General features: G+C 43.3%; 1 protein-coding gene across 1 annotated transcript in view; it reads right to left on the reverse strand.

Moving 5' to 3' along the window:
* Nucleotides 1–27898, reverse strand: part of LOC308282793 (voltage-dependent P/Q-type calcium channel subunit alpha-1A-like) — a gene marked incomplete at both ends in the record, with an annotated part of 187656 nt that overhangs the window by 112934 nt on the left and 46824 nt on the right. Inside the window, 5 exons of the mRNA XM_080723180.1 lie at nt 1800–1915; nt 4496–4599; nt 11744–11931; nt 13631–13783; nt 16978–17069. Coding sequence (XP_080579306.1) covers nt 1800–1915; nt 4496–4599; nt 11744–11931; nt 13631–13783; nt 16978–17069 — 653 coding nt within the window. The remainder of the gene's footprint in view (nt 1–1799; nt 1916–4495; nt 4600–11743; nt 11932–13630; nt 13784–16977; nt 17070–27898) is intronic.

Raw genomic sequence — 27898 nt, forward strand, 5'->3', positions numbered from 1 at the left:
CTACAAGCACACAACGCCTCGCGGTCACTACTTTTGTGTGATGGCCTTGTGTGATGAAGCAGGGCTTTACTTTACGAACAAATTTGAAACTTGGAGAGGTTTCTGCCCGACAGTGACGATATACTGTAATTAAAAGTCAAATCCCATGTGTGTATGTGTTTGTGCTGATTCCATCTCCATATTCATCCGTGAATAACATCTGAAGCCAACGCTCTAATAACATCTGAAGCTAAAGCTTTCGGCTGCACCTGTCTGTGTCTGCCTGGACCCTGCCCTTCCCCTTTAGTGGCTTTGTTTTCATGTCGGTGGCCTTTTACAGAAGATCAAACGGTGTACTCTTGCTCTCCACCCCTTGAAGTGTATTGTGCACCACTGACATAGAAACATAGTTCTTTTCAAAAAAAACCTTAGAAGGTTTTGAAATGTTCAAAGACTTGCACACATTTTCACGATTTTTCAAAAATAGCAGATCTACAAGCTTGTATAGCGGCTATTTTTTCAATAGTTAAAGCACAAAATAATGCGTTCCCAGTCTAAAGGCCCATTCCCACTGGGCCAGATAACAGATATCTGGAGATATTTCTCCAGATATTTTTCCATTCAGAGTGGATGGTAGATACAGATAAAAAAAAATATCTACCACAGATATTTGCCACAGATACTTTTATCTGTGGCAAAACATTTTTTTATCTGTATCTACCATCCACTTTGCATGGAGAAATATCTGGAGAAATATCTCCAGATATCTGTTATCTGGCCCAGTGGGAATGGGCCTTAAATGGGTTAAACCCCCTTCCCCCTATGAAGAACATTCACGGGGGGCCCGCAGTGGATCCTTGTACCCAGGGCCCAGGATTTGGTGTGACACCCCTGCACCCTGCCAACCCATTCCTCATTCTGTCCTCCCTGTATCTATCTATGCATCAGAACAAACATGAAAAGGAATTGGAGAGAGAGAGAGATAGAAAAATGGAGTGCTTTGTGGGCTGTCTCATTCCAAGGATCAAAGCATTTTTAATTGGTGCCATGTCCATATAAATCAATGTTTTTGTGTCTTTTTAGTCATGACAAAGAACCGCGGACACTATTCAAGTGTATTTCTGTGTAGTGTGTGTCTTTTATCACTCACAAATGACATATGTTTTTCAGATTTGGCTCCATTATTATGGCAGAGCTTATTTGTAATAGACAAACTATAATTCTCAGTACCAATTATATGAAATTCTGCTTAAAGCCTGGGGGAAGGCAGGTGGTCATGTGAGACACACAGACATTACTGTGGGGTTTATTTTGCACAGAAGTGCCCAATAGTGCCCTTTTGTGAAAGATAACACCTACATTGAAATACCCTTACAATGCAAGCTGAATTGGATGCTTTCCTGGCATCAAAATGGCATTCAAAAGTATCTACTCTGTTTTTCTCGAGACGGGTTACCAGAGTAAGCGCTATACTACTGAAAACCTTAAACTTGCCTTTCAGTAACGGGTCAGTAATAGTTGAACTGCATCCCTTAAAGCAGGGGTGTCCAAAGTGCAGCCCGGGGGCCAAATGCGGCCTGAGGAGATGTGTAACGCCACATCTCCAGTAATGACTTGATTATGCTTAGTTTAGTGTGGTATCAAGTACCGAAAATAGCCAAACTATAGCCATTGTGAGCTATTTTCAATGTTTTCACCAAAAGCCCCTTTTGGATATTTCAGCCCCTGCCTCTCTAACATTCTCTGCACGCTCCGTGACTCTGAGGGCTTACAGATACAGATGTTCTGGGTAAGTGTGTAAATGAATGAAGACAATTCACCTGCTTTGCAGATCCACTCCAGGTATCCATTGAGTTCCCTCTCTATTTGCTGCTGTCTGCGGAGCTTCAGGAACTCACTCCTGTTCTCCACGCGCTCTCTTTCTTTGGCAAACTCCCTGCAAGGGTCACACACACACACACACACACACACCGTTATCCATAGCATGTTGTAGAATATGTAACAAACCTCAACTCTCACAGTTTTATTCATCGTTTATCAGGACTAATTTATAACTTTGTCTTTAAAGGTACGTAGCTTTTCAAGGATTACATTTTGGCCCTGCCAATCACAGATATAAAAAGCTAGATGCCTCCTTCGGCTAGGGGGCGTATGCATTTAGCAACTAAGGGAATCTTCATCACTTCCGTCTTCATTGCTTCCGCGTGCGTCACACATAGGGAAGTTCACAGGCCAATCAGAGGCAGGTGGGGGCGTGTCTTTACGCACGCAGCCTGTGAGAACAGCTGAGCCGCGCAACATCGGAACTGGCTCTGTTGAATTGAATTGTGGTCCTTGGATAAGTCCTGGAAAAGTCGCGCTGTGATTGGCCAGTAGTCACTTTGACTGACAGCGTTCCCTTAGTTTTTTCAGGAAGTCCGGACAAGAACTTTTGCACATCGCTCCAATTAACTGCAGAGGCGAACGAGGCCGCATTCCTAAGACAAAAATGTGATAACAATAAATTTACCCCCATTCGTTCCGGATGGGGACCTGTTTCGAAACGGGTCCCCATCCGGAATCAATGGGGGTAAATTTACTTGAATCAAATTTTGTCTTAAGAATGTGACAAAAACCAAAAAATATTATTGAACTCTACTCTCCATGGCATGACTAATCAATAGGGAAAAAAAGTCATTTTGGGGGTGCTACTCCTTTAAGGGCTGTGTGTTTCTGCAGGTAAACATCAACACGTACTCCAGTGGCTGATAAAGCTGGTATAAAGGGAAATATGATTATTATTATTATTTGTGTTATCTAAACCAGTGTTTCTCAAACTTTCACATTTCAAGGTCTCCCCTTAACTCTGACAGTATACAAAATGAGTTACAGACTTGTATGAGGGTCAATTTAAACCCCCCTAAAGGAACCCACAGTGTCCCTGGAATCATTTTGAGAACCACTGATCTAAACACAGGGCAAAGCTACATTTTTATGCCTTTAAGTTGCAACATAGTCATTCAATGATTTAACACCAGGATTAAAAAGCCACTTTAATATTACATTTTCCATTTTCTTACCTTTCATTGTACACGATGGTGCACAGGTCATGCACGGATAATGCACAAATCATGCACAACACGTGTGCACGCCATTCATAGCTTTCAAACAAAAGAATCCACTTGGAAATCCATTCAGGCATTCAAAAGATAGAGGCTATCCACAACTTTCCAACATCCCATAGTGCATTGAGCAGAAGTTGGACGGAGCTTCCGGCGCCGCAGCCGAGTGTGATCTACAAGCTCACAACGGCTGCATCTGCGACACGACGTGAGCTTGTATGTCTGCTGTTAACCGGAAGTGTGGTGCAAAAAAAATCTCCAGTAAATTCCCGCGGAAAGAGGTGGATTGTGATTTCTTCAAATGTAAACAAACATGGCTGCCATGTTTGAAAGATAGAGCTGTTCTGGGAGTCAAACATGCATTTCGTGATCGCGATCATGCCGAAACCGGAAGCAGGAAGTAAGGAGAGCAACAAAAAAGAAAAAATCCTCAGCGTTAATTTAACTTTCAGAGAGTACAAATGTCACATGTGTACAACGCATAATAATTATACAGATGCCATGCAAACATATTAACCACTTGAACCCTAAACACTTTGTCGACCTGGGTCCCCCATAGCCTGGCGGGCCATCCCTCATACTGCGCTCACTCATTCCTCCTTCCCACAGTATGAGGTCTGGACTTCAGCAAATAGGCACTGAGTATGAAAAGTTGGCCCCGATCATTTTCTGATCGGGGCCAATCAGTGACTGCGTTTCAACTGCGGTCCATGTGTAGATGGTGACGTAGATGCTTGCTGCAGCATTTTCAAAACAACATGGCTGCCCTCGAAGCAACAAGTGTAACAGTTAACGCTGAAACAATAAAACAAGCAATAAGTGAAGTTATTTCGGAGTTGGAAACAATTACAACAATTAAAAAGGAACAGGAGTATGCGCTAGCGGAGTTCATCAGCCGAAAAGACATGTTTGTTTGCCGTTCTTCCGACTGGTTAAGAGATGTTTTGCTACGCTGATTGGTTAGAGGAGTCTGTCTGTCAAGGCAAGTACTCCCGCCCACTTTTCAAGCTGCCTATAGCCCAAAGTCCAGACTCATATTGAGGGAAGGAACGAGTGTAGTGAATGCACAGTATGAGGCTGGCCAGGCTAGGTCCCTGAGGGGTCCATACACCAACACCATATACACTCTCCGTCTGTACACCAAAGCGAAATACGCGGGCAACAAACTCACTGCGCGTTATGAACTTTTGAATTTTCGGCTAATGTTTATGTTGTTCATGAACATTCGCCGAATGTTCGCTGATTATGAAATGCCCAGAATAGGGACGCTAGGGTTAATGTGGTTAATATGTATAAGTACAAACACATGTGAGTGTGCGCACGAGCAGGCACACGCATGAACGAACGCACGCACACGCACACACACACACACACACACACACACACACACACACACACACACACAGAAGACTTACCCTGAGAGTACACCAAGCACCAGGTTGAGCATGAAGAAGGAGCCGATGATGATGAGAGGGATGAAGTACATCCAGTTCCACGAACCCCCTGAGGCATCGTTGCTCTGGACACACACACACACACACACACACACACACACACACACACACACACACACACACACACACACACACACACACACACACACACACACACACACACACACACACACACACCATCAGATAGGGTTGCCAGTGGTTCACTCGTCTTCTCAGCAGACACGTGCACACATAGACATCAAAGGGGGCTTGAGCCCCTGCCCTTTTACCCATCTGTAAAAAGTCCCCTCTCCAGATCATGCATGCAGTTTATACTATGGTGAAAGAAATGCAAATGTCCGCTTTCCAAGCCATACCTGAAGGCAGCATATATATTATATATATATATATATATATATATATAATTTTAAGCGATCGCTGTAAAGTCTCAGCAATTCACCACTCCCAGCAAAGATGGCTTGAAAAGACTTGCACACACCTCAGGTGTCTGGTGCTGATCTTTGAGTCTTCTTATTCAAAGCAGAATATAAGCCACTACTCAAGGATTTTAAAGTTATACCGCAATACAAAAAAAAAAAAAAAGAAAGAAAAACCTTCCCATTAGCAACAATAGTGGAAACTAAGCATAAAAATACAGGTACTTTGTTGTGCAGTTCCAAAGGCTTGCCAATGTATAGTACTGTACATCACTTTGTCAGCTGAAAATTTGTTGAAACAAATGCTTGCAATGGATTCAGAAAACCTCTAGTTTGACTCCTCATATGCTTTTTTTTCTGTATAGTAAAGTTAATACCAACTCTAGTGGCTGATAACACCAATTTAGCTGTGACTCAGGAAGGGTTATCATACCAAAATATAATTTACAGATATAGAGCTTTTCAAAAATGCAGAGTAACCTTTGCCACCTTTCCGTGGCATTTTTAGCTGTCACTCAGGAAGGGTTATCATACCAAAATATAATCTACAGATATAGAGCTTTTCAAAAATGCATAGTAACCTTTGCCCCCTGTCTCTATAGTGGTGGGCAGGAACTGTACCCCTGTGCCACCCGAGTGTAGAATTTGTATTTATCCAATATCTTATCCTTGGACTTATCGTACATTTTGATCTTTGGTTCATTGCATTGCATTTTTATCTTCAAGTTCAAGTTGTTGTGCAATTAATAAAGACTTGAACCTGATAAAGAAGGAAAATGCACTGCAAAATCAGTTGTGTGTCTGCATTTCTCTGTATGTTGTCTGAGCTGTAAACACAGTGTCGGCACACTGTGTTTAAAGTAAATCCATACCCTCCACGCTCACTGCTGCGCTGCTCTGTACACAGTAAATAATGTATAACTCTCTCGGACTCCTTCAACCCTCCCTTCCTCCTGTTTCTCGCATTCTGTTTCGCTCCATCCATCTGCTCGTTGGCTCTCTTCCTCGCTGCCCGTCGCCCGCTCCACCTCCCCCCTCATTCCGCCACACGTTTGTTAAAGGGACTACACCATGAATTTCACATTTTTCTTTTTTTTTTTCTTTTTTTTTTGGTCTTCCCAGGGTCTCTTCCAGCCCAGAAAAAAAAATCATTAAAGGGGCCACAACGTAAAATTCTAAAATGTCTATTTTTTTCATTTATTTTATTATTCCCAGTGAATTTTTTATAATATAAATTGGGGTCCCAGTGATATATAAATGCCATTAAATGGGGGTCAGTAGCCTAATGCATTTCAAACTGGGAGTCCTTGAAATTCAAATGGTTGAGAATCACTGCTAGATAGCTAGATATTATATTAGCATATATCGGTATTGGTTAATATCGGTATTTGAAAGTAAGAGTTGGATATTATCGGTTATCGGTAAAAAAGTAAATATCGGACATCCCTACTCATGCAGCTTTTCCTCAAAAACCTCCAGCCCCCTCCTCCTCCTCCTCCTCCTGCATGCTGCATGTACTCTGGCCTTGCTGACGCGTACCGCAGACCCTTTTTCTATCCCATTAAACTTTTATCACCCCCCCCCCCCCCCCCCCCACACACACACACACACACACACACACACACACACACACACACACACACACTCCTCAGCAGCTGTGAGAATAACTTGGGCTGAACGGTTCGTTTTAAATATAGAGCAGCATCGAGGGAGAGGGAGAGAGGGGGGGGGGGGGGGTGATCCAGGGAAGAGAGAGAATAAGAGGGGAGAGTCAGACAGATATAGAGTGACAGCTAAGACTGGGTGGGGCAGGAACGGATGAAAGAAGAGGATGTGGACTGGAAATGGAAGAGGAAGGAGTGTGAGTTATACAGTACGTAGTTATGCGAGGCTCACGCACAACACGTACTGTAGCTGATCTACAAGCTCGCAGTGCTGTGTGTGTGAGTGAGTTGAGTGAGTGAGTGAACAGTGGTGTAAAGTAACTAAGTACATTTACTTAAGTAATTTACTTAAGTACGGTTTTGAGGTATTTGTACTTTACTTGAGTATATTCAATTTCCAATACTTTAACTTCTACTCCACTACATTTCGGATCCAAATATTGTACTTTTACTCCACTACATTTATTTGAAAACTTTAGTTACTAGTTACTTTGCAGATATAAAGGATTATATTATAAAACATACATGAATCCACTTTAGCCTTATTTTATACCTAGGCTATTTGAAAATAGCCAATCTACAAGCTTGTAGATCTGCTATTTTCAAACATTTAGTACTTTTAATTTTGGTACTTTAAGTACATTTTGATACCAATACTTTTGTACTTTTACATTCTGAATTCTGGACATTTACTTGTAACGGAGTACATCTACAGTGCAGTATTGATGCTTTTACTTAAGTACAACATGTGTACTTTTTTTGAGTGAGTGAGTGAGTGAGTGAGTGAGTGAGTGAGTGAGTGAGTGAGTGAGTGAGTGTGTGTGAGAGAAAGAGAGAGAGAGAGAGAGAGAGAGAGAGAGAGAAAGAGAGAGAGAGAATCACTGGAGATGACAGGTGTCAGTTTGAAACCCGCCATGCTTTTACATGCACGCTACAGTGAGCAGTGAGTTCTGAAAGCACACGCACTCTGCAAAAGGAGTTATCATTTGGATGTGTACATGACCCTCGTGACTGCTAATTAAATGTTTGCAATCCTGTTTAGTGGATGAGATATACTCTCATTTAATCAAACTACTCAATTTATAATCCATTTATAATAAAATGATAGATGCTGTACAGTATATAGAGATCATACATATAGAGATATTCTCAAACATGTTGTACTTTTTAGTTTTGTAATTTAAAGTTGTACCATGTAACTTTTTTTACAAAACAAATCTTAAAATTGTCCTAACTGTTAAATCACTAAAGTTTTAGAACACCCACTCCGTTATTTTCAGCTTCTGAAGCCTTCTCTTTATATGTTTTCTATGATCCTGGCCGTGGACCGGATTTCGCGCCAAAATGACGTAATCTGCATCATCTGTATACGTTGTGTATACGTTGCCCAATCACATCGCCGATCATGCACACATGGTACACTACCGGCCAATCACAGCTTATCTGCTCTGGTCTCCAGGAAGCGCCTCCGCTTGGCTACAGTGTTTACCATGGTGAAGGATTTTAACCTCTTAATCCACAAATCCTGGCCAGAAAATTACGTTCTACCATGCGTTCTACCTCTCCACGGATTACTATCGGTCGCGGTGGTTTGCGGCGCCGCTCCGGTGGTCCGCGGCGGTGGTCCGCGACGACTCCGGCCGAAAAACGTCCGAAAAAAGCAATACCGCTACTGACCACTAGTTGAACTTACACAGTATAGCTTTAAGTACATTTTAATGCCAACACTTTCATACTTTTACTCAAGTACATTTAGAATTCTGGACTTTTACTTGTAACAGAGTACATCTACACTGCATTATTGATACTTTTACTTAAGTAAAGAATGTGAGTACCTTTTTCACCACTGCTGCCTATATATGGGTGTATTGGGTTTGTTCATGGTTATGCCTGCGTTAGTGTGATGTCAGAGGTCTTGCCGCAGGATCGACCTCCCATTAGCCAATTTTAATAAGATTTGAATGTCACACAACATCAGTCTAGTTTGAGGGTGGTAAACTGACTCACTCGACTACCACCTGCTCAATATATGTTCGCTGCAGGTGCTAGTGAAATGTTCCGTCAATGCTGAGATTCACAAGAATTGTGAGACACAACCATCAATAAGGATGCGATTAAAGCCAGAGCTAATTGGTTCGACCAATATGTCGGCGATTATTTGACTTTTTCGAAGGCAATTGTGCAATAAATGTGTAGATGTGTATATTTTATGCTCATAGATATTTATGCTCAATAAATATGTTGTGTTCAGGCCAAGAGTTTTCTGTCTGAAATGTTTTTTTTTTTTTTTTTTTATCATCTGCGAAAAGTAACATAATGTGTCCCTGTCAGGCTGAAACCTTGCACTGTATCTCCTTTTTTCTCCTTTTAGTATTTAATGCCATATTTTGTCACAAGAATGCGGTACCTTGTGACACGTTGTGACACGTTGTGAGCGACACTGTACAGTAGATTTTAGTAGCTATTTTCGCAATTTAAAAAGCAACTAAGAAAGAGAAATCTATTAAGACCTTGTGAATAAATAACACTGTAACTACATTTGGTGAAATGGAACTCAGGTTCTTTTTTCCATTTCCTGAAAACGTAACGGTTCTGAACATACATGGTTTCCACCCGACAGCGACAATATCTGTCCTTTTTAAAGCAATTCTCTTTTCTCTGGCAGTCAAGTGGAAATAGACAGAGGGGAGCAGAGCGAGTACTACATGCAGCACAGGTCGTGAGTCAGTTCTGAACCTCTGCCAATGACATATGTGCACCACGTCAGTGCGCCACCCGGACGCACCCTGAGGTACCAACCATAATCTATTTGTGGTCACAATAACTGTAGAATTCTGCTCAGCAGTAGTCCAGCCACAATTATTGCATGATTGGCTGATCGCAATTATTTGCAGATCGGAAATAGCTGCTCTACAAGCTCGCAACGTGTCATGATGTGACATGTTGTGAGTTTGTAGATCGTCTGTTGCCGCTAATATTTGACAACATTTTTGAAAGTATAAAAATCTAGATCTGAACGTAAATCTGTGTCACTTTAGATTTGAACCACTTTAACCATTATTTTAGGCTTTAACTATTAAAAAATAGCAGATATACAAGCTCACAGCGCGGCACCAAGCGAGCTTGTAGATTTGCAATTTTTGAAAAATTGTCAACATTTTGTGCAAGGCTTTGAATATTTTTGACCCGAGCCAATAAATGTCTTCTAAATCCTTCTTCTAAATCAGTGGTTCTCAAACTTTTTCATGTCAAGGACCCCCAAAATTACATGTATTTGACCGCAGACCCCCATCTCAAAATATCTTGTTCCAGGGACCACCCAGAAGCAAATATTTGAGTTACAAATGTTGGCTTTTAAAACGATATTATATTCAAAGACTCGATTCAAATCTCGATTTTTCAGAAATAGTAGATCTACAAGCTCGCAGCGCGGCACAGCGCGGCACTCGGTGCCACGCTGTGAGCTTGTGTATATCTGCTATTTTTCAATAGTTAAAGCATTACATAATTGTAGGCCTAAATGGTATAAATGGGTGAAATATGGTTAAAATGTCATGATGGTGACAACCCCGTACTCAACAGTACTTACAACTAGAGCATTCACGAATAGTGATTTTTAGTATTCGAATTATTCGACCTCAAAGTAACCCATTTAATGCCTCAGACATGAAAGGGTTAAAAATCCAAGCTGCCGGCCGCCTGCTCCGTCCGCGGCCAGTCTCTTATTTTGAAGGCCGGAAGTAGATCGAGCTAACTAAACGAATTCCTACTTGACGGAGATTCACCCGGAAGTACTTGTGGTCGAAATGTAAACAGGGGTGGAAGATGGATCCCTTTATACTTTTGCAATTTTAGCGAGAATCCAATGCCATCCTTGGCATCAAAAGTGTTTTTTTGGAGAAAATGGACATTAAAGATGAGAAAGACCGTTGGCTTCCATGTTAACACATGGGCTGCTAAGGTTTATAACATTTATAGCTGTTGCTGCTGCCACCATTGACTTACGCTTTGTTTTGACGTGCCTCGCAAGCTTCGTGCGTGTGCACGTGCGTGTCCAGAGAAGATTGAGGAGGATAATCCATTTGTTTACAAACGCTCACGAAACTAAAATCCAAAAATCGCGGTAAAATCGCGGTAAAGTGTCGCCGTGAAAACAATCAGCTCTCTGCTTCCATGGGGCTGTTTTCATCTCATTCTTAGATAAAGCCGTTCTTATGTTTCAAAGTAGAATCTAAAGCAATGTTAAGTCCTTCCGTGATTTCTTCCCCAGAGGGGCTGCCTGCACTGACTGGGTGACGTAATGGACTCAGGTCATTCAAAGGGCAGCTGCAGGCTCATAGAGTTAACTGTTTGTTGCCTCGTCTGTGAACGAGATAACTTCCTGTGGCAGGGGGACACCTAGTGGCCTTAACTCGTCCCTGAACGAGTTTGGCTCCCCAAGTGTTAAGGGATCACTATTGTGTGCACGTGGATGCGCGATGATGATTAATCAGCGATTCCACCCGTGCCAGCACTTTTCAACGGACGGTACGTAGCCCTTGCCAGCTTTACTGTATATACAGTAAATAGCCCGCGTATACGCGGGATCGGCACTCTAGATACCTTTTAATATTTCACGAGTATTTGCGGGATCGGCTACAAATTTGTATCGACGAATAGTCGAATATTCGACAGGACTGGCCAAACTGTCAAATATTAAGTAAGCAAATATTAAGTAAGAGGCAAACATTGTGAAAATAGCCGATCTACATGCTCACAACGCTGCGAGGCGTTGTGAGCATGTAGATCTGCTATTTTCACAATATTTATCTGTGGAACCGAGTCACATTAATACCTACAATTCCAAGTGCTTGTCAGGGTGGGGGTCCCCAGTTAAAATATGTTTATTTTGGGGGTCACGGCCTAAAAAGGTTTGAGAAGCCCTGGTATAGAGCATTAACAAATTCATCCACCAGGGGCATTGACAACTCATTCTTATGACTTCCTATCTATCTAGCCAAACTATATATGTTTTAAAGAGAAAACAATAAAAAAAATCCCAAAAAGCGAATATTCGACTTCGGTGAACAACGTCGAATAGTGACTTTGATATTCGAATATTTGCATATTTGGTGAATGCCCAAACTTACAACGTAGAGCAGGTCGGTCCAGCCCTCCATGGTGATGCATTGGAAGACGGTGAGAACGGCAAACAGAATGTTGTCAAACTGGGTGATGCCGTAGTTGGGTCCCAGCCAGTACTTTCTGCACACTGTGCCCTCCGGACACAGCCTCGCCGGGGCCTCTGTGCCGCACGGGAACTCCTCCCGAATCTCATCTGAAAAGGATGCGTTAGTAAAGGAAGTGGTTGCTTGTCAGGTGTACCATAGTTTCATAACCTGCTCAGTTCTCAACCTGTGGGCCGGGGACCACTGGTTGGGGTAACCGGTCACTTCGCCAAAAATCCAACTCGCCAAATTGTCCACGCTCATTGGGCAGGCATGTCAATGCTCCTGGATTCGCCAGGATGATTGGCAATTACATTTACTTTGTTAAATATTTTCTGGGGAGGGCCCCCAGATGAGAAGTCATTATTAAGGATGTCTTACTTTGCTTCAGTCATCAAATTTGTACACCTACATTTAGCATTTTAAGGCTGAAATTGTACCCATGCTAGTAAAGCAAGCCTGATAAAAGTATCAAACATGCACAAAATTCAACAGAACACAGGAAAATATATCTGTTAAGAAGTTTTGGGGGGAGGACCACCAGACCCCTGTTGGGGAGTTCCGCGCACAGCCGCACACCCCTAAAAAATAAATCTCCTGGATTCTCCTGGACTGACAGTCCAATGTTGACAACCCTGCTCATTGGCGAGGTGTCCTAGCAAGTTGATTTGGCGAGTTAGATTTTTGGCGAAGTGACTGGTGTTCCTGGTTGGCCGTGAGGATATGTTGTGGGCCCCAAATAATTGGCAAAAGAGTTTTCTTTAAAACCTTGAAAACACAAGTGTTTCGAACGAAACACCTGTTTATTAAGTTCTGGAAGGAAGAACTCCATCCTATGGGTGGCGCTCTCAGCCAATGATATTGTCCTACGGGAGTTAACGTGAGACGTTTCTGTGATCTCTGTGACGCTGAGAGTGCCACCCATAGGATGGAGTTCTGAACTGAACAGAACGCAGATAAACCTGTGTTTACAGCACAACTTAGCATTGGTGAAGTATGCTCCACTAAAATTATTTTAACATTTTGGTTACAAGTTACTTTTATACATGTATATATATAATAATTAATCAAATTATTACTAAGAAATCTTTAGCCGATCTACAAGCTCACAACGTGTCACAATGCGACACATTGCGAGATTGTAGATCGGCTATTCTCTGTGCGCAACACCCACATTACAGTAGAAATCAGGCTTAATTCCTCCCAAAGAAGAACAGATGTACATTATTTGGACACTGAGCAAATTAGGCTCATCTACACTAGCGGCTACAGCATACACACATGCACGCACACACGCACACGCACATACATGCATTACTACACTTGTAAGTAAGTGAGTAAGAAGTAAGTGAGCCTTGCCGAGCTATGTGGCCGATAGGGTTTCTGTATTGTTAGGCGGCTTGATGTACAAGTACATCCCCCAGCCATGATGTACAAGTACATGCCTTGGACATGACGCTAGTATGTTGCAAGTAATTCCAAACGACCCCATAAAAGGTGTGTAACTCTGAGAGTGTACAAATGGAAGCAAATTTGGTTCCATTTGAACACTCTCAGAGTTATGGGGTCCTTGAAATAAAAGGTTTGAGAACCACTGTGCTACATGAAATGGAACAGAGCCTTCATTAGTATCATTGGTAACACCTGTGAAGGAAGTGAGCAGAGACACAACTTCTCTCCAAAATGGCTGCTGTGCATATACCGGTAGCCTAACCCAACTCTAAACACACACACACACGCACGCACACACGCACGCACGCACGCACGCACACACGCACAGTCACACACATCTAGTCAGCAGGCCGTCACCTGTATGATTGTCAAAGCAGGTGGTGTGGAATTTGCCCATGTAGAACTCAAGGCCGATGATGGCGAACATGAGGATGGCAAAGAAGAGCAGCAGGCCGATCTGGAGCAGAGGAATCATGGCCTTCATAATGGATTTCAGCACCACCTGCAGGCCTGGAGAACAAAGAACATTCAGCATCATGGATGATATTGTGTCCTTTTCAGCACTTAAGCCCTATTTTACACTTTATAATTGTTTACAAAAAAGATGCTCAAGGAGGAGTAGAGCTTGTAGTAAAATAATAATCACCATAATACTACTACTAATAATAATAATAATAATAGCCAAATAGGGATGACATGTTGAAAGTGGATCAATTTAGGAATGTTACTTAGAAGATTACAGCTTGTAGCTAACTCTCATGGTTTGTGCAAAAAAAGAAAAGAAAAAGAACGAAACAATATATAAAGCACCTTATTACCATATTACCATCTTACACATGGTGTGAATGTGATTTTACACTTTCTTTCTTTTAATAGTTTTTATTTATTTTTTTACATGCAAGTCACATAGCAGAATGTCTTTTGCACAACAGATAAAAATACAGTTTAATGAGTAAAGTTAGATCAGATATCAACAAGGCAGTGTGCAATATATACGGTACATAAGGTGCATGATATATACATAAGGTGTGGTATATTATATATCATGTGGTATATATCAGGTACATCATTCATTTAGCTGCGGTTATTATGGTGGTACATTGTAACACAATAGACACAATAGTAGTACAGTATTACAAAAGTACCACCATAGAAAATGTAAAGAAATAAATGATAAAAGTGTGCTCCTAAGAGCGCAGATCTCCGCCAGGCCTGGTTGCCTACTCAGGGCTGCAACAGTCGTGGTGTGCAGCCGCCAGTACACGAGGAAGATGTGGGGAAAATAGAGTTTGCGTGAGGTAAAAAAAAAAAGAAAAAAGAAAAAGAAATAAAAAGAAAAAAGAAAAACGCACTTCCCCTGTCTTTAGTGCTGAGCCAAACTGTAAAAGCAGATAAATCAAACAAAAGGAAGGGGTCGCAATTTAGATGCTCCAAAACGTTATTAAACAGCAGCTAAACGACCTTGCCGTTGTCATTTTGATGCTCTTTAATTACGTATTGTTATAAGAAATAGGGTCCACCCACATATTTGTGAAGACAATTACAGGCAAACTTATGGAAAATCAAAACCCTGTTTGACGATCATTGTCACAAGACTCACAAGATCATTTTTGCCTAAATTGATATAAAATGTTTAAAGGGGTCCCAATGATTGAATTTTGGGCGGGAATTTGGATGCTGTATACATGATGTGTGGCATTTTTGGCAAAACGGGCCCTCCTGCAAACTTTGGATGACAATTATATCCAATCAGATTGGAATAAAAAAATCTGACTGATATGTAGCTTGATCACATGACTCCAAAGAGAATTTACCGATTTGTGTGAAAGAGAAGTAGCAAAAAGTATGTTTTCAAGAAAACTCTGAATGAAAGAAAATGGGCAAAAATGGACTTATGGACTATGGCCTAGTTGCATCATGATCCAAGGAAGACCTTTTCCAACATACGGTTCAAGAGTTATAGGCTAAAACATGAAGCAGCCTGTTAATTGGCGTTGGAATAATGGGAGTGTGTATGCAAAGTTTCACGCCGATCGGTCCATCAGTGCTCAAGATTAGCTGCTCAAATACAAACAGACAGACACACATGGACGGACAGGGGCAAAAAACATAATACCCGCCCACGGCCGCTCGGGCTGGCGGAGATAATAAAAGGATCAGCGATCATAGATTAACCACTTAAACCCTAATTTTACACTTTATTTACACAACTAGCCAATCAGCAGGCTCATAACCTGTTTCATCGCAACATTTTATGGTTATGTGCTTGTAGATCTGCTCATTTCTCATTCGTTTTTTCTTAGATTTTTCTGTTTTTATTATCCCCTAATAACAAAATACCCAAAATAGGGAACGCCAGGCTGAAAGTGGTTAATTGCTTGTGGGGGGACACTTTGGGTGCATTAGGACAGAATGCAACATCTCTGTTCACATTCGTTCTGATGCTGCAGGGGTGCGTATAGAGTACTGTAAATATGTACTCAAGTAAAAAGTACAATTGCTCCCATAAGAATGACTAAAGTAAAAGTAAAAATTACCTTCTGAGAATCCTTTATCTCAAATAAAGGTAAACAAAAAAAAAGGTTAATGAATTACGCAAAGTAAGTTACTTTTCATTCTAGTAGATTTCCTTTTTAAAGATGGGATCCCTCTCTGCACCAAGCACCTCTTCCATGTCGTCATGTCAGGGTGGTGGTGGTGGAGGGGAGGTGGTTTGAGTGGGGTCGCTGATTTCAATATGTTACTAATTACTAAATAATATGCAGACCTATTATTAATCCACACTGTAGGATGCACACGAATATTCAAAATTTGAAATATTCTAGTCAACAGATCTGATTTCATATTGGATTTTCTATATACAGTAATATAGTACAAAAGAAAACAGCCATTGACTTATTGTTTACACTTCCTGATAATTGACATTACATTTCGTCACAGTCGGGCAGAAACTTCGAAACTATCTCCTAGTTTCACATTTGGTTCTCTAGGTGTTTTTAGTTTTTAGTTTTTTTTAAAGTAAAGCCGGTGCTTCGTCATACAAGACTGTCGCACAAAAGTAGTGAAAACAGCAGATCTACAAGCGCACAGCACTTTGCACCACGAGGCGTTGTGTGCTTGTGGATCGGCTGTTTTCACTATTTGAAATAATTTTTAAAATGATAAATACAAAACCAACGGTTTTGGACATACAAGGTTTCTACCCGACAGCGACGATTTAAACTTTCCGTGTGTACAGTGGAAGAGAGGCTCCTCCAGCCAGCACAGCACCATACGCCACACGCTGGCTGGCCACAGTAGCACCGCTATGCTATGCTTCAGCTATCACATACTGTATGCATGGACTCACCATTAAATCTCATGTCTTCAGACCTGTTAAACATCTCTATTGTTTGCCCCACACAACAAAGTAATCAGTGGTCAAAGCCAGACGGACGGTGTTTCTGAGGTGCTCCTTGCTTGCATGATCTTCACCCTACACTTTTTCCTTCCCCGCATTTGGAGCAGACTAGTTGTAACGAGCTATAAATGGAGAATGTAAAGTAGTAGTAATAATAATAATAATAATTAAGTACTGACCCCAAAATACACTCAAGGAAAGAGTAGAAGTACGGTTAAAACAAAAGGATAGTGAAAAGTACTTATTCCTTAAAAAAAAAAAAAAAAAGACCACTCCTGATGGATAGAGATGAATGGAGACTTACTGGGAATGCCAGATACCAGCTTAAGGGGTCTCAACACTCGCACCGCTCTCAGGGTCCGCAAGTCAAAGTCTGAGCCAATCGTTGATAATATCCTATGGGAGAGAGAGAGAGAAAGAGAGAGAGAGAGAGAGAGAAAGAGAGAGAGAGAGACAGATTTTACACCAAATGGTTAATCAACAGATAACAGTGCATAGAGCATGTTGCCATGGTACTTGCTAAGTCATCAGCCACCGTCGGCGGGTAATACCTTCAGTTCAGTGAGTTGTGAGTTGTTGGGGAAAATAAAAGTTACTTTTAAATATAAATCCATGAATGTCTCTTTGTCTATCTGTGCTGCTTATTATCTAACATATAATTTAGCGAATGTCTGTCTGAGTGTCTGAGTGTCTGTCTGTCTGTCTGTCACAGCGTTTCTCCTCAGTGGCTGGAGCAATTGATCTGAAATCGCATCACCATTAGCATATGAACACACCTGACACAACTGTGAAGCCCGTTTGTCACTTTAACAAATCATATGCTGTATATTAGCATTTTTATGGTGTATCTATATCTATTTAGCCTACAGTACCTTTTGTGACCACACATGTTAAGAGAGGGGCGCTGTTGTTCAGGCCATGCACAATCACACACAAACACACACACACACACACACACACACACACACGGGGGGGGGGGGAGTGTGTGGAGGGGCGCTGTTGTTCAGGCCATGCACAATCACACACACACACACACACACACACACACACACACACACACACACACACCCACGGGGGGGGTAGTGTGTGTGCAGGCGGGCGGGGGGGGGGGGGGGGGGGGGGGGGTTCTGGCCCTGTTACAGATGTTGTCCAAAAATCATGCAGATCGGTACACAGTATATCTGTAGCCGTTAGCATGCAAGCACCAGTTAAAGTTACTTTCCATCCCTCTACTGTGTGCACAGTGCACATCCCATAACCCACACACTGCACATCATTTCGGAGCTCATATCTTTGAACGGGTAAGGGCTAGTGTTGTTAAATTACAGTAAAATAACTACAAATGCAAAATGTTACAAAATGGTCACTTTAACAAGGTATTATATTTATATTCTCCACACTTGTATTCTCCCCATCTTGACAAAATGGTATATTCCCAGGTTCCGCAGGTCAGCTGCACAGGTGCAATGCATTATTGTTAATTGTGGTGCGTTTACTAACATGCCAAGTTTAGCTGCCCTTGAACAACCGTTCCAGGCTCCCATATCCAGCCCAAGAAACCGTAGAAACGCGTGCGAAGGCGAGCGTGCAAGACACCAGTCATGTTGCCATACCTTAGCTTTTTCTGAACTGACGCCACTGCTCCAGTAAGAGCCAGATTAAAAAAAGAAGGCTGTCTACTCAATCATTATTTGATTAGGGTGCTAACCTGCATCACATCACTTAATAGAATGATCTGCTCACAGAGCCAATCAACAGTCAGCCTACAGACACCTTCAGTGACAAATGCTGTCAGTCATTCAGAGGCACGCACGCTCGCTCGCACGCACGCACGCACGCACGCACGCACGCACGCAACCGCCAAGCCCCTGCCAGGTCATTACAAGCCAAGCCACTAGGCAGGGGTGTCGCACCAAATTCTGGGCCCTGGGTACAAAGGATTCACCCCCCCCCCCCCCCCCCCCCCATGAATGTTCTTCATAGGGGTTTAACCCATTTAGACTGGGAACGCAGTATTACGCATTATTTTATGCTTTAACTATTGAAAAATAGCAGATCTAAGCTCAAGCTACAAGCTTGTACATTTTTTTAAATTGTGAAAACTAGTGCAAGTCTTTTTATATTTCAAATCCTTCTAAGGCTAAAAACTCAAAGATTTGCTGACATTTTCACGACTTTTCAAAAATAGCAGATCTACACGATCTACAAGCTTGTATATCTGCTACTTTTCAATAGTTTAAGCTTAAAATAGGCCACTCCACCTTGGGCCCTAGTAACTCAGTCCCACCTTTCCCCCCCTTGTGACGCCCCTGCACGCTCGCACGCACTCACGCAACGGCCAAGCCCCTGCCAGGTCATTACAAGCCACTAGGTGATCACTGGATGTAAACGCCTGCCGCCTGGAGGGGTTGAACTGATCAATATAGCTGTCAAGGAGGAGAGAGGAGAGGAGAGGAGAGGAGAGGAGAGGAGAGGAGAGGAGAGGAGAGAGAGAGAAAGAAAGAAAGAAAGAAAGAAAGAAAGAAAGAAGGTGATAGCCAGTCATGGAGGAAGAGAGAAACCAGTAAGACTCCCTAATCGGCCGTCAGCTCGCATGTATACACAAATTGGCATTAGCGTGTGTGTGTGTGTGTGTGCGTGCGTGCCTGTGTGTGTGTGCGTGCGTGCGTGCTTGTTTGTCCGTATACGTGCCTGCAAATGCAACAACCTATGTGTGTGTGTGTGTGTGCACATGTACCGGTATAGTTATTTATGTGTGTGTGGGGGTGTGTTTGAGGTTACAATGTTCCTTCACGTCGTCCAACTTCCAGTCAGTCCCGCTGTCTGACTCACACTGTGATTCACCCTCTCTCTCTCTCTCTCTCTCTCTCTCTCTCTCTCCCTGTCCCATCCAGGCTTCCTGACATATTTCCTTCTCCTCCGGTCAGGGGCGTCACAAGGGGGGAGAAAAGTGGGACCAAGGTGGAGGGGCCTGGAATTATACCGAGTGCCGTGCTGCGAGCTTATAGATCTGCTATTTTTGAAAAGTCGTGAAAATGTGTGCAAATCTTTGAATATATGTATTTTTTAAGCGAACATTTGTACTGTAACTAAAATGTTGCTTCTGGGGGGGGTCCCCTGGAACTAAATATTTTGAGATGGGGGTCTGTGGCCAAATACATATCATTTTGGGGGTCCTTCACATGAAAAAGGGCAAGCAGCACTGACATAGAAAGATAGGTTTTTCAAAAAACCTATCATTAGACCTATAAACCTATAATTAGACTTGCACTAATTGTCACGATTTAAACAAGAAATAGCAGATCTACAAGCTCGCAGCGCGGCACTCGGTGCCGCGCTGTGAGCTTGTATATCTGCTATTTTTCAATAGTTAAAGTACCCAGGGCCCAGAATTTGGTGCGACACCCCTGCCTCCCGTAGAGGCCCATAATGACACAGCAGAGCCTCTATCACTGCTCTGAGATCAGCCTATACTTTGCCCGGAAAACAAAACACACACACACAAAAAAAGAAACATCAAGGAAGGGAGGAGATAAAACTGTCCCAGGATCTCATAGTAAACCTTTTAACTCTGAGAGGGCACAGATGTTTGCACCCTCTCTGAGTTACAAATGGGTGAATTAACAGAGGACTTTACTGCGTGAGATAAGAAGACCTTGACATTACAGTAACTGGACCTGTAAGACTCCCTAATCGGGAGATAAGCGACCGTCAGGTCGGCAACCTCATGGTGTCGCTAGAAGAGGGGCATGCATGTGAGAAATCAGGGCTGGAGGTTGTGGTTTGCCAGCCAAGAAGTGTGTGTGCAAGGTTTGGCATGGATAGGGGCAACGGTGCCAAAGATAAGAGTAGGGACAAAAGTGTGACGTGATGTGACAGACAGACAGACAGACAGACAGACAGATAGACAGACAGACAGACAGACAGACAGACAGACAGACAGACAGACAGACAGACAGACAGACAGACAGACAGACAGACAGACAGACGGACAGCCGGTGGAGCTTTTCATAGTAACTTGCGACCTGACAGTCGCAATTAAATTCTGGACAGTTTGGGCAGGTCTGTCGATGTCTGTTTAACTACATTTTCTAGCAGTTGGAGCACATCCTATATATACCTGTGCATTTAGTCTCAATGTTTGTAAACCGGGCTGAAAATCTGTAGGAGCAGTGTCCAAAAATGTGTTTGAAAAATTCGTCCTGATGGTGGCGCTGTATGGGACAGATCCATGTTGATGAAATGAGTGTAGACATACTGTGTACCGATTTGCGTGATTTTAGGGAGAAATTTGTAGGAGCAGTGCCCAAAAATGTGTTTGAAAAAATGGGCCTGATGGTGGCGCTATATGGGACAGATCCATGTTGATGACATGAGTGTAGACATGCTGTGTAGCGATTTGTGTGATTTTAGGGGCAAATCTGTAGGAGTAGTGTCCAAAAATGTGTTTTAAAAAATCTGCCTGAAGGTGGCACTAAATGGGACAGATCCATGTTGATGAGATGAGTGTAGACATACTGTGTACCGATTTGCGTGATTTTAGGGCAAAAATTGTAGGAGCAGTGTCCAAAAATTTGTTTAGCAAGAATCTGCCTCATGGTGGCGCTAGAAGAGGGCCATGTGATAATTGATGGGTGGAGGTTGTGATTTGGCAGGCAAGGAGTGTGTGTGCAAAATTTGGCATGGATCGGGGCAACGGTTTGGTAGTTTTTTAGCTTTTTGGCGGGGGTCCCTGGGGGTCCCTGGAGCTGCGGGGGTCCCTGGAAGGGTGGAGGTTGTGGATTGGCAGACAAGGAGTGTGTGTGGAAAATTTCACATGGATAGGGGCAACGATGGCGGAGATATGAGTAGGGCAAAAGTGTGACGTGACGTGACGTGACGCGACAGACAGAGGGACAGACAGCCGGTGGAGGTTTTGGTAGTAAGTGCGACCTGACAGTCGCAACAAGAAATGGGTCTATATAAGTATAATATATCCTGAGGATTGGTTCAACTATATGTAACACAATTTTACACTGTATAGTCAATGTATAATATTAATTTCTAAAACGGCTATGATTCTGATTTGCTGGTTTCCCTTTATTGCTGTGGTATATGAGAGTATAATCCATAATCCAGAGTACTTCTTCAACACTGCTTAAACCTGTGAAGGCGTAGCTGGTTTAAGTCCTTGCTGTGACATTGTGTGATATCAGGTGACCGATCGGGGGTTGATCTGTGACTGAGTTTGCCTGCTTGATTCCTGTCACAAAGGTGTGTATTTCAGCATTCTCTTGAGACAGAGTCTGAGCTTACGCATTAGAAGGAAGAGGAACAGACCGAGAGGGCGTTCCCTTTTCTTTGACGGCGCGGTTAGCCAGATTGGTATTTCAGTGCTGCATGTTGTGGAAAGGAGCAAATGCACACACCTCTCCGAAGGAGCACAGAAGTTTAGATTCTCTCATTTAACAGTTCACATACAACAGTTTTCCCCCCACACGTCTACAGATTTCATTCCTTTACTTTTACCCCCTTAACTACAGTTAAAAGTTAAAGCATGGGATGTGGGTTAGGTGTGGGGTTGTGTGTGCAAATATATATTATGTGCATTATGTACATATATTAGGGCAAGATATAATATCAGGTTGAGATGTGGGGAAGAATTCAAGTGTGCATATTGGTGGTTGTAAGCTCATAAGTCAAGTACAATTCAGTTTGATTAGTTAGATGTGAATCTATTTGATTTAATTCAACTTGATCTAATTTCAGATCAAATTCTGTTTAGATCAGTTTGACAATAAGGGACACGGATAATAAACGACAAAAAAATATTATAGACGCCAGACAGTAGTGATGAGGCGATATGGACAAAACCAAATTGTACTATATTTGGAGCTGTGTGGAACACAAGCTACCCTATACGTGGCCGTGTGTGTAGGTATGTGGGTATGTGGGTGGGTCTGTGGGTCTGTATGTAGCCTGTATGTAGTAACCCTGGGTGACCAGAGAGGTGCTGTTGAGTCTAGCCTGCCCTGAGCATCAACTGCAATACACACACACACACACACACACACACACACACACACACACACACACACACACACACACACACACACACACACACACACAGCTCCACTTCGAACAGAGGTTCGATTTACCAAATGCCTTGTTATCCATATTATGACTATGATATCAATTTTCTTAATATTCTTTCCCCAAATGATCAAAACGAGAAAATAGCACATCTAAAACAAGGCTTTACTGAATCGCACACAATATCTAGTCTCATATCACGATTTTACAACACATTTTTGGCCACTGCTCCTACAGTTTTGGCCCTAAAATCACGCAAATTGCTACACAATATGTCTACACTCATCCCATCAACATGAATCTGTCCCATATAGCGCCACCTTCAGGTCGATTTTTAAAAACACATTTTTGGACACTGCTCCTACAGATTTTGCCCTAAAATCACGAAAATCACTACACAGCATGTCTACACTCATGTCATCAACATGGATCAGGAAGATTTTGGAAAAACACATTTTTGCCCTATTTGTGGAGATCAGCGACTGTAGGTCACTTATCTCCACAAATAGGGCAAAAATTTGTGAGCAGTGTCCAAAAATGTGTTTTAAAAATCGGCCTGAAGGTGGCGCTAGAAGAGGGCCATGTGAGAAATGAGGGGTGGGGTCTCCGTGTTGCCTTGGCGGACGAATAAGTACCGGCCCCGGCTCTCCCGGTCGCTCCTAGCCCGAGTTACGGCATTTTATGTGAGCTGCAGTGGAGGGGGTCCTCCACTGGGGGCGTCACCACTTTTGCATCCATTCTGGAGCACCAGGAGTGGGTGGTCCCCAGGAATTCCCCGTGAGCAGCCCCGTTGGGGTGGTCATTTGGTCATTTTTGCACAGTTTGGTCATTTTTTACACCTGGTTTTACACCTGGGGTCCTTGGAGGTTGTAGTTTGGCAGGTAAGGAGTGTGTGTGCAACATTTGGCATGGATGGGGGCAACGGTTGTGGAGATATGAGCAGGGCAAAAGTGTGACGTGTGACGTGTGACTCACTCACTCACTCACTGACGGACGGACAGCCGGTGGAGGTTTTGGTTCCATGTTGATGACATGAGTGTAGACATACTGTGTAGTGATTTTCGTGATTTTAGGGCAAAATCTGTAGGAGCAGTGTCCAAAAATGTGTTTTTCAAAATCAGCCTGAAGGTGGCGCTATATGGGACAGATTCATGTTGATGGGATGAGTGTAGACATACTGTGTAGCAATTTGCGTGATTTTAGGGCCAAAACTGTAGGAGCAGTGGCCAAAAATGTGTTTTACAAATCGGCCTGAAGGTGGCGCTAGAAGAGGGCCATGTGAGAAATGAGGGGTGGGGTGTCCGCGTTGCCTTGGCGGACGAATAGGTACCGGCCCCGGCTCTCCCGGACGCTCCTAGCCCGAGTTACGGCATTTTATGTGAGCTGCAGTGGAGGGGGTCCTCCACTGGGGGCGTCACCACTTTTGCATCCGTTCTGGAGCACCAGGAGTGGGTGGTCCCCAGGAATTCCCCGTGAGCAGGCCCGTTGGGGTGGTCATTTGGTCATTTTTGCACATTTGGTCATTTTTTACACCTGGGGGTCCCCCAGGGACTTGGGGGTCCCTGGAGCTCCGGGGGTCCTTGGAGGTTGTAGTTTGGCAGGCAAGGAGTGTGTGTGCAAAATCTGGCATGGATCGGGGCAACGGTTGCGGAGATATGAGCAGGGCAAAAGTGTGACGTGTGACGTGTGACTCACTCACTCACTGACGGATAGACAGCCGGTGGAGGTTTTGGTAGTAAATGCGACCTACGGTCACAATTACAATATTGATAATACACGTATATTGTCCAGCCCTACATCAAAGGTATACCGGTGATCATGATGATGATGATGATGATAGACAATGACAATAAATAAACCAATTAATGAATTTGTTTATTCATTCATTCAATGAAGACAGCAATAAAACAACTGTATTTTCCACGCGGCGTCAACTGTCACTTTACGACACCAGGGGCGACGAAGTGGTTCCTCATTGAAAGCGTCTCCATGGTTACCGGGGCCCGTTCTCATTCATAACTGTTTCCATGGCAACAGGGACCTTGGCTCATTGATAGAATCTCCGTGTCACCTTGGCAACGGGGCCACGGGGAGGAGCCTGATTGATGATTGTTGTCGTCTTCCCCACCTTACCGTCACGGTGCACAGTAAAACCTCCAGTGTTCATTTAACTCTGGGACAGTACAATTGTAACCAAATGGACCCGGGCAGGACATTTGCATGCTCTCAGAGCTCTCAGACGAATGAAGTAACACTGAGGGTTTTGCTGTGCACGTGCATGCGCGGCGCAGCGCACGCACACATGCACTCGCACACAAACGAAAACGCTTGCAGACGCACACTTAGGCGCAGCAACCAAGAAGACACATTATCTTGGCATTAGACATGTGAGTGAGCACATTGACGTGCGCGCACTGCATGCACGCATGCACACTGAAAACTAGGTCATCTGGAATTACCTTCTTCTCTGAAGTAGAAACACTGTCAATATCTCATAGGCTCTCATAGTGCATTAAGCACGCACACATACCGTACGTACACACATTCATACTGAAGTCACAAACGTGCACGCACACACACACACACACACACACACACACACACACACACACACACACACACACACACACACACACACACACACACACACACACACAAACACACAGCCATCAACTGTACCAGCAAAAATAAGAGAAGATGATCATAATAAACAATTTCACTTTTACACAATGGAGCTTTTTGTGTTATCCTTTTAGCATAAGACTGTACTACCACTAGTGCTGTTAACCAAACAGCTAATAACGTATTCAATCAATCAATCAATCTCCCAATGACCACAACTCCCATCTTTCCAGCAATCTCTCTCTCTCTCTCTCTCTCCCTCTCTCTCTCTCCCTCTCTCTCTCCATCTCCCTGGGCTTAACTGCTGACCTCAGCTAAAACAGGCTCCTCGTCCGTCTGTCCCTGGCTCGCACCGTCCTTTCTCCTCTCCCCCAGCTCTATTCCTGCATTTGAATGACGTCATTCTGTAACTTTTTGTGGACACCAGCTCACGAACAAACACTATTTATGAACGGCCCTGCGACCTTTGTCATACAATCCAGTGGTTCTCAACCTTTTCAGGCCGCGACCCCCCAGAATAATCACATAGTTAACCACCCTGACGAGCACTAGAGTTAAGGCATTACATTTTGTATAACACGGTTATACAGGCGTTGTGAGGCGTTGTGAGCATGTAGATCTGCTATTTTCACAATTTCTGCCTCTAATATTTGACATTTTGGCCAATGTTTAATTTATCATTTTATAGGTATTAAAAACATGTTTTTGTCACTTTAGAAATGTGCAGATACCCTCTGTACACTTAAACGTTATGTTGGTTTGTTTACTGTTGAGTGAGGAAAACAATGTTTCACAATAAGTTAATCATCTGGGAACCCCCCCAATATAATTTGGGGACCCCCCCACTGATATAATCGGTTCAGGAATATAAAAGAATACAGATATCACAGGTGGTTGTTTTCTAATCACTTGCTTTTCAATGTGAATAGTCCTGTACATAATTTTATTGAGGCTCTAAACAGCAGCAGATATTGTTTCGGTCTCTGAGGACAGTCTCGCGATACTTGGCACACCTGACCCTAAAGCCTGATCCATGCCCAATGTATGCTTCATTGTACTTGCAAGACCGGGGCCACTCGGCCAACATAAACGCCCTGTTGCTCGACGTCCCTTATCAGATCAACACCGAACACTTGTAGCGACCGAAGAGAAATGTCGCAGCTTGTCCTTCCTTCCGTCCTTCCGTACAGGAAGTGATGTCACGTGACATCACCTCATCAAAGATCAAACCCTGGATATCCATACTGTCACTGTGACATCATAGGTGATATCACAGGTGACCTGGCTATCACCTATGTAAAAGTCCATATATGGGTATCCCTTTTATGCCCATATATGAAGATCCCTGATGTCACTGATATATATCACTGGCCAGATGGCAAAGTCATGGTCCATATTTGTGCGGCTGGTTCAGACAGGAATCTCCATGTATGGGCATAACATATATTGTATGTATATGGATACATAATTATTACAAATAAAATAAAAAGTCCATATATGGTAATTCCCAGAAACAAAATCCCTTTTATGCCCATATGGAGATTTTGTGATGTCATCAATCCCAGGCCCTAACTGGCCCAAGAACCTGCTTTACTCTGATTTACACCCTACCTTCCCCAAAAACGTTAATATTAAGTCCATGATGCCCTGTTAGGGTACCCCTTATGCTCATACAGTATATGGGGATCCCCAGGCATCAAACCCAGGCCCTAACTCGTCAAGGCCCCGCTTGGCTTTACTAATTAACATACATTTAATGCCCATATATGGAGATCCCTGTCCCAATGTCATCAATATTAAGGACATATCTGGAATGCCTATTTGGTAATGCCCATATATGGGCATGTTTTGACATAACATTGTTGACCATCATGCAGGGGTCCCCATGGGTAACTGGTCCAATATACATCACTGGCCAGATGGCCAAGAATGTCCTGAGAAGTCTTACTAGTTTTAGTTTCCAAATACAGGACGAGTCCGTGAAATTGCGTAGTTGTAATTAGACATTTCATACCTGCGTACTGAGACCTAGAATTGGAGGGAGGGCGAGCTCCCAGAGCATCCACCCGCGGCCTAACCTGGTGAAAAGCTAACCGTCCTCCGCTCCGTCCTCCCGTCCTCACAGGAACACGGTGAGACGCTGGTGAGATGCTGCATGCGCTTTTTTCCCAACGAGTTAAAGCACAACGGTGGGGGCGCGGGGGTGTGGGGGGAGGACGCGACTTTAGGACTGGGACGCACTGGGAGCTCACCGCGTCGCGCTGTGACACGTTGTGAGCTTGGACGTAGGCAATTTTCGGTGCTTGATACCACACTGAACTAAGCATAATCAAGTCAATACTGGAGATGTGGCGTAACGGCATGGATTTCTACACAGAGAGGGCAATTCTTTCAACATAAGATGCTGCATTCAAGTTCAGAAGAGTTTGGACAAGGCAATTCTCTTGAATGCTGCCCTCAGGTATGCCATGGAAAGAAGGCATTTGTATTTCTTTCACCAAAGTAAAAACTGCATTCATGGTCTGGAGAGG

This window comes from Nannobrachium achirus (assembly GCF_963921795.1).
Source record: "Nannobrachium achirus genome assembly, chromosome: 4".
NCBI lineage: Eukaryota > Metazoa > Chordata > Actinopteri > Myctophiformes > Myctophidae > Nannobrachium > Nannobrachium achirus.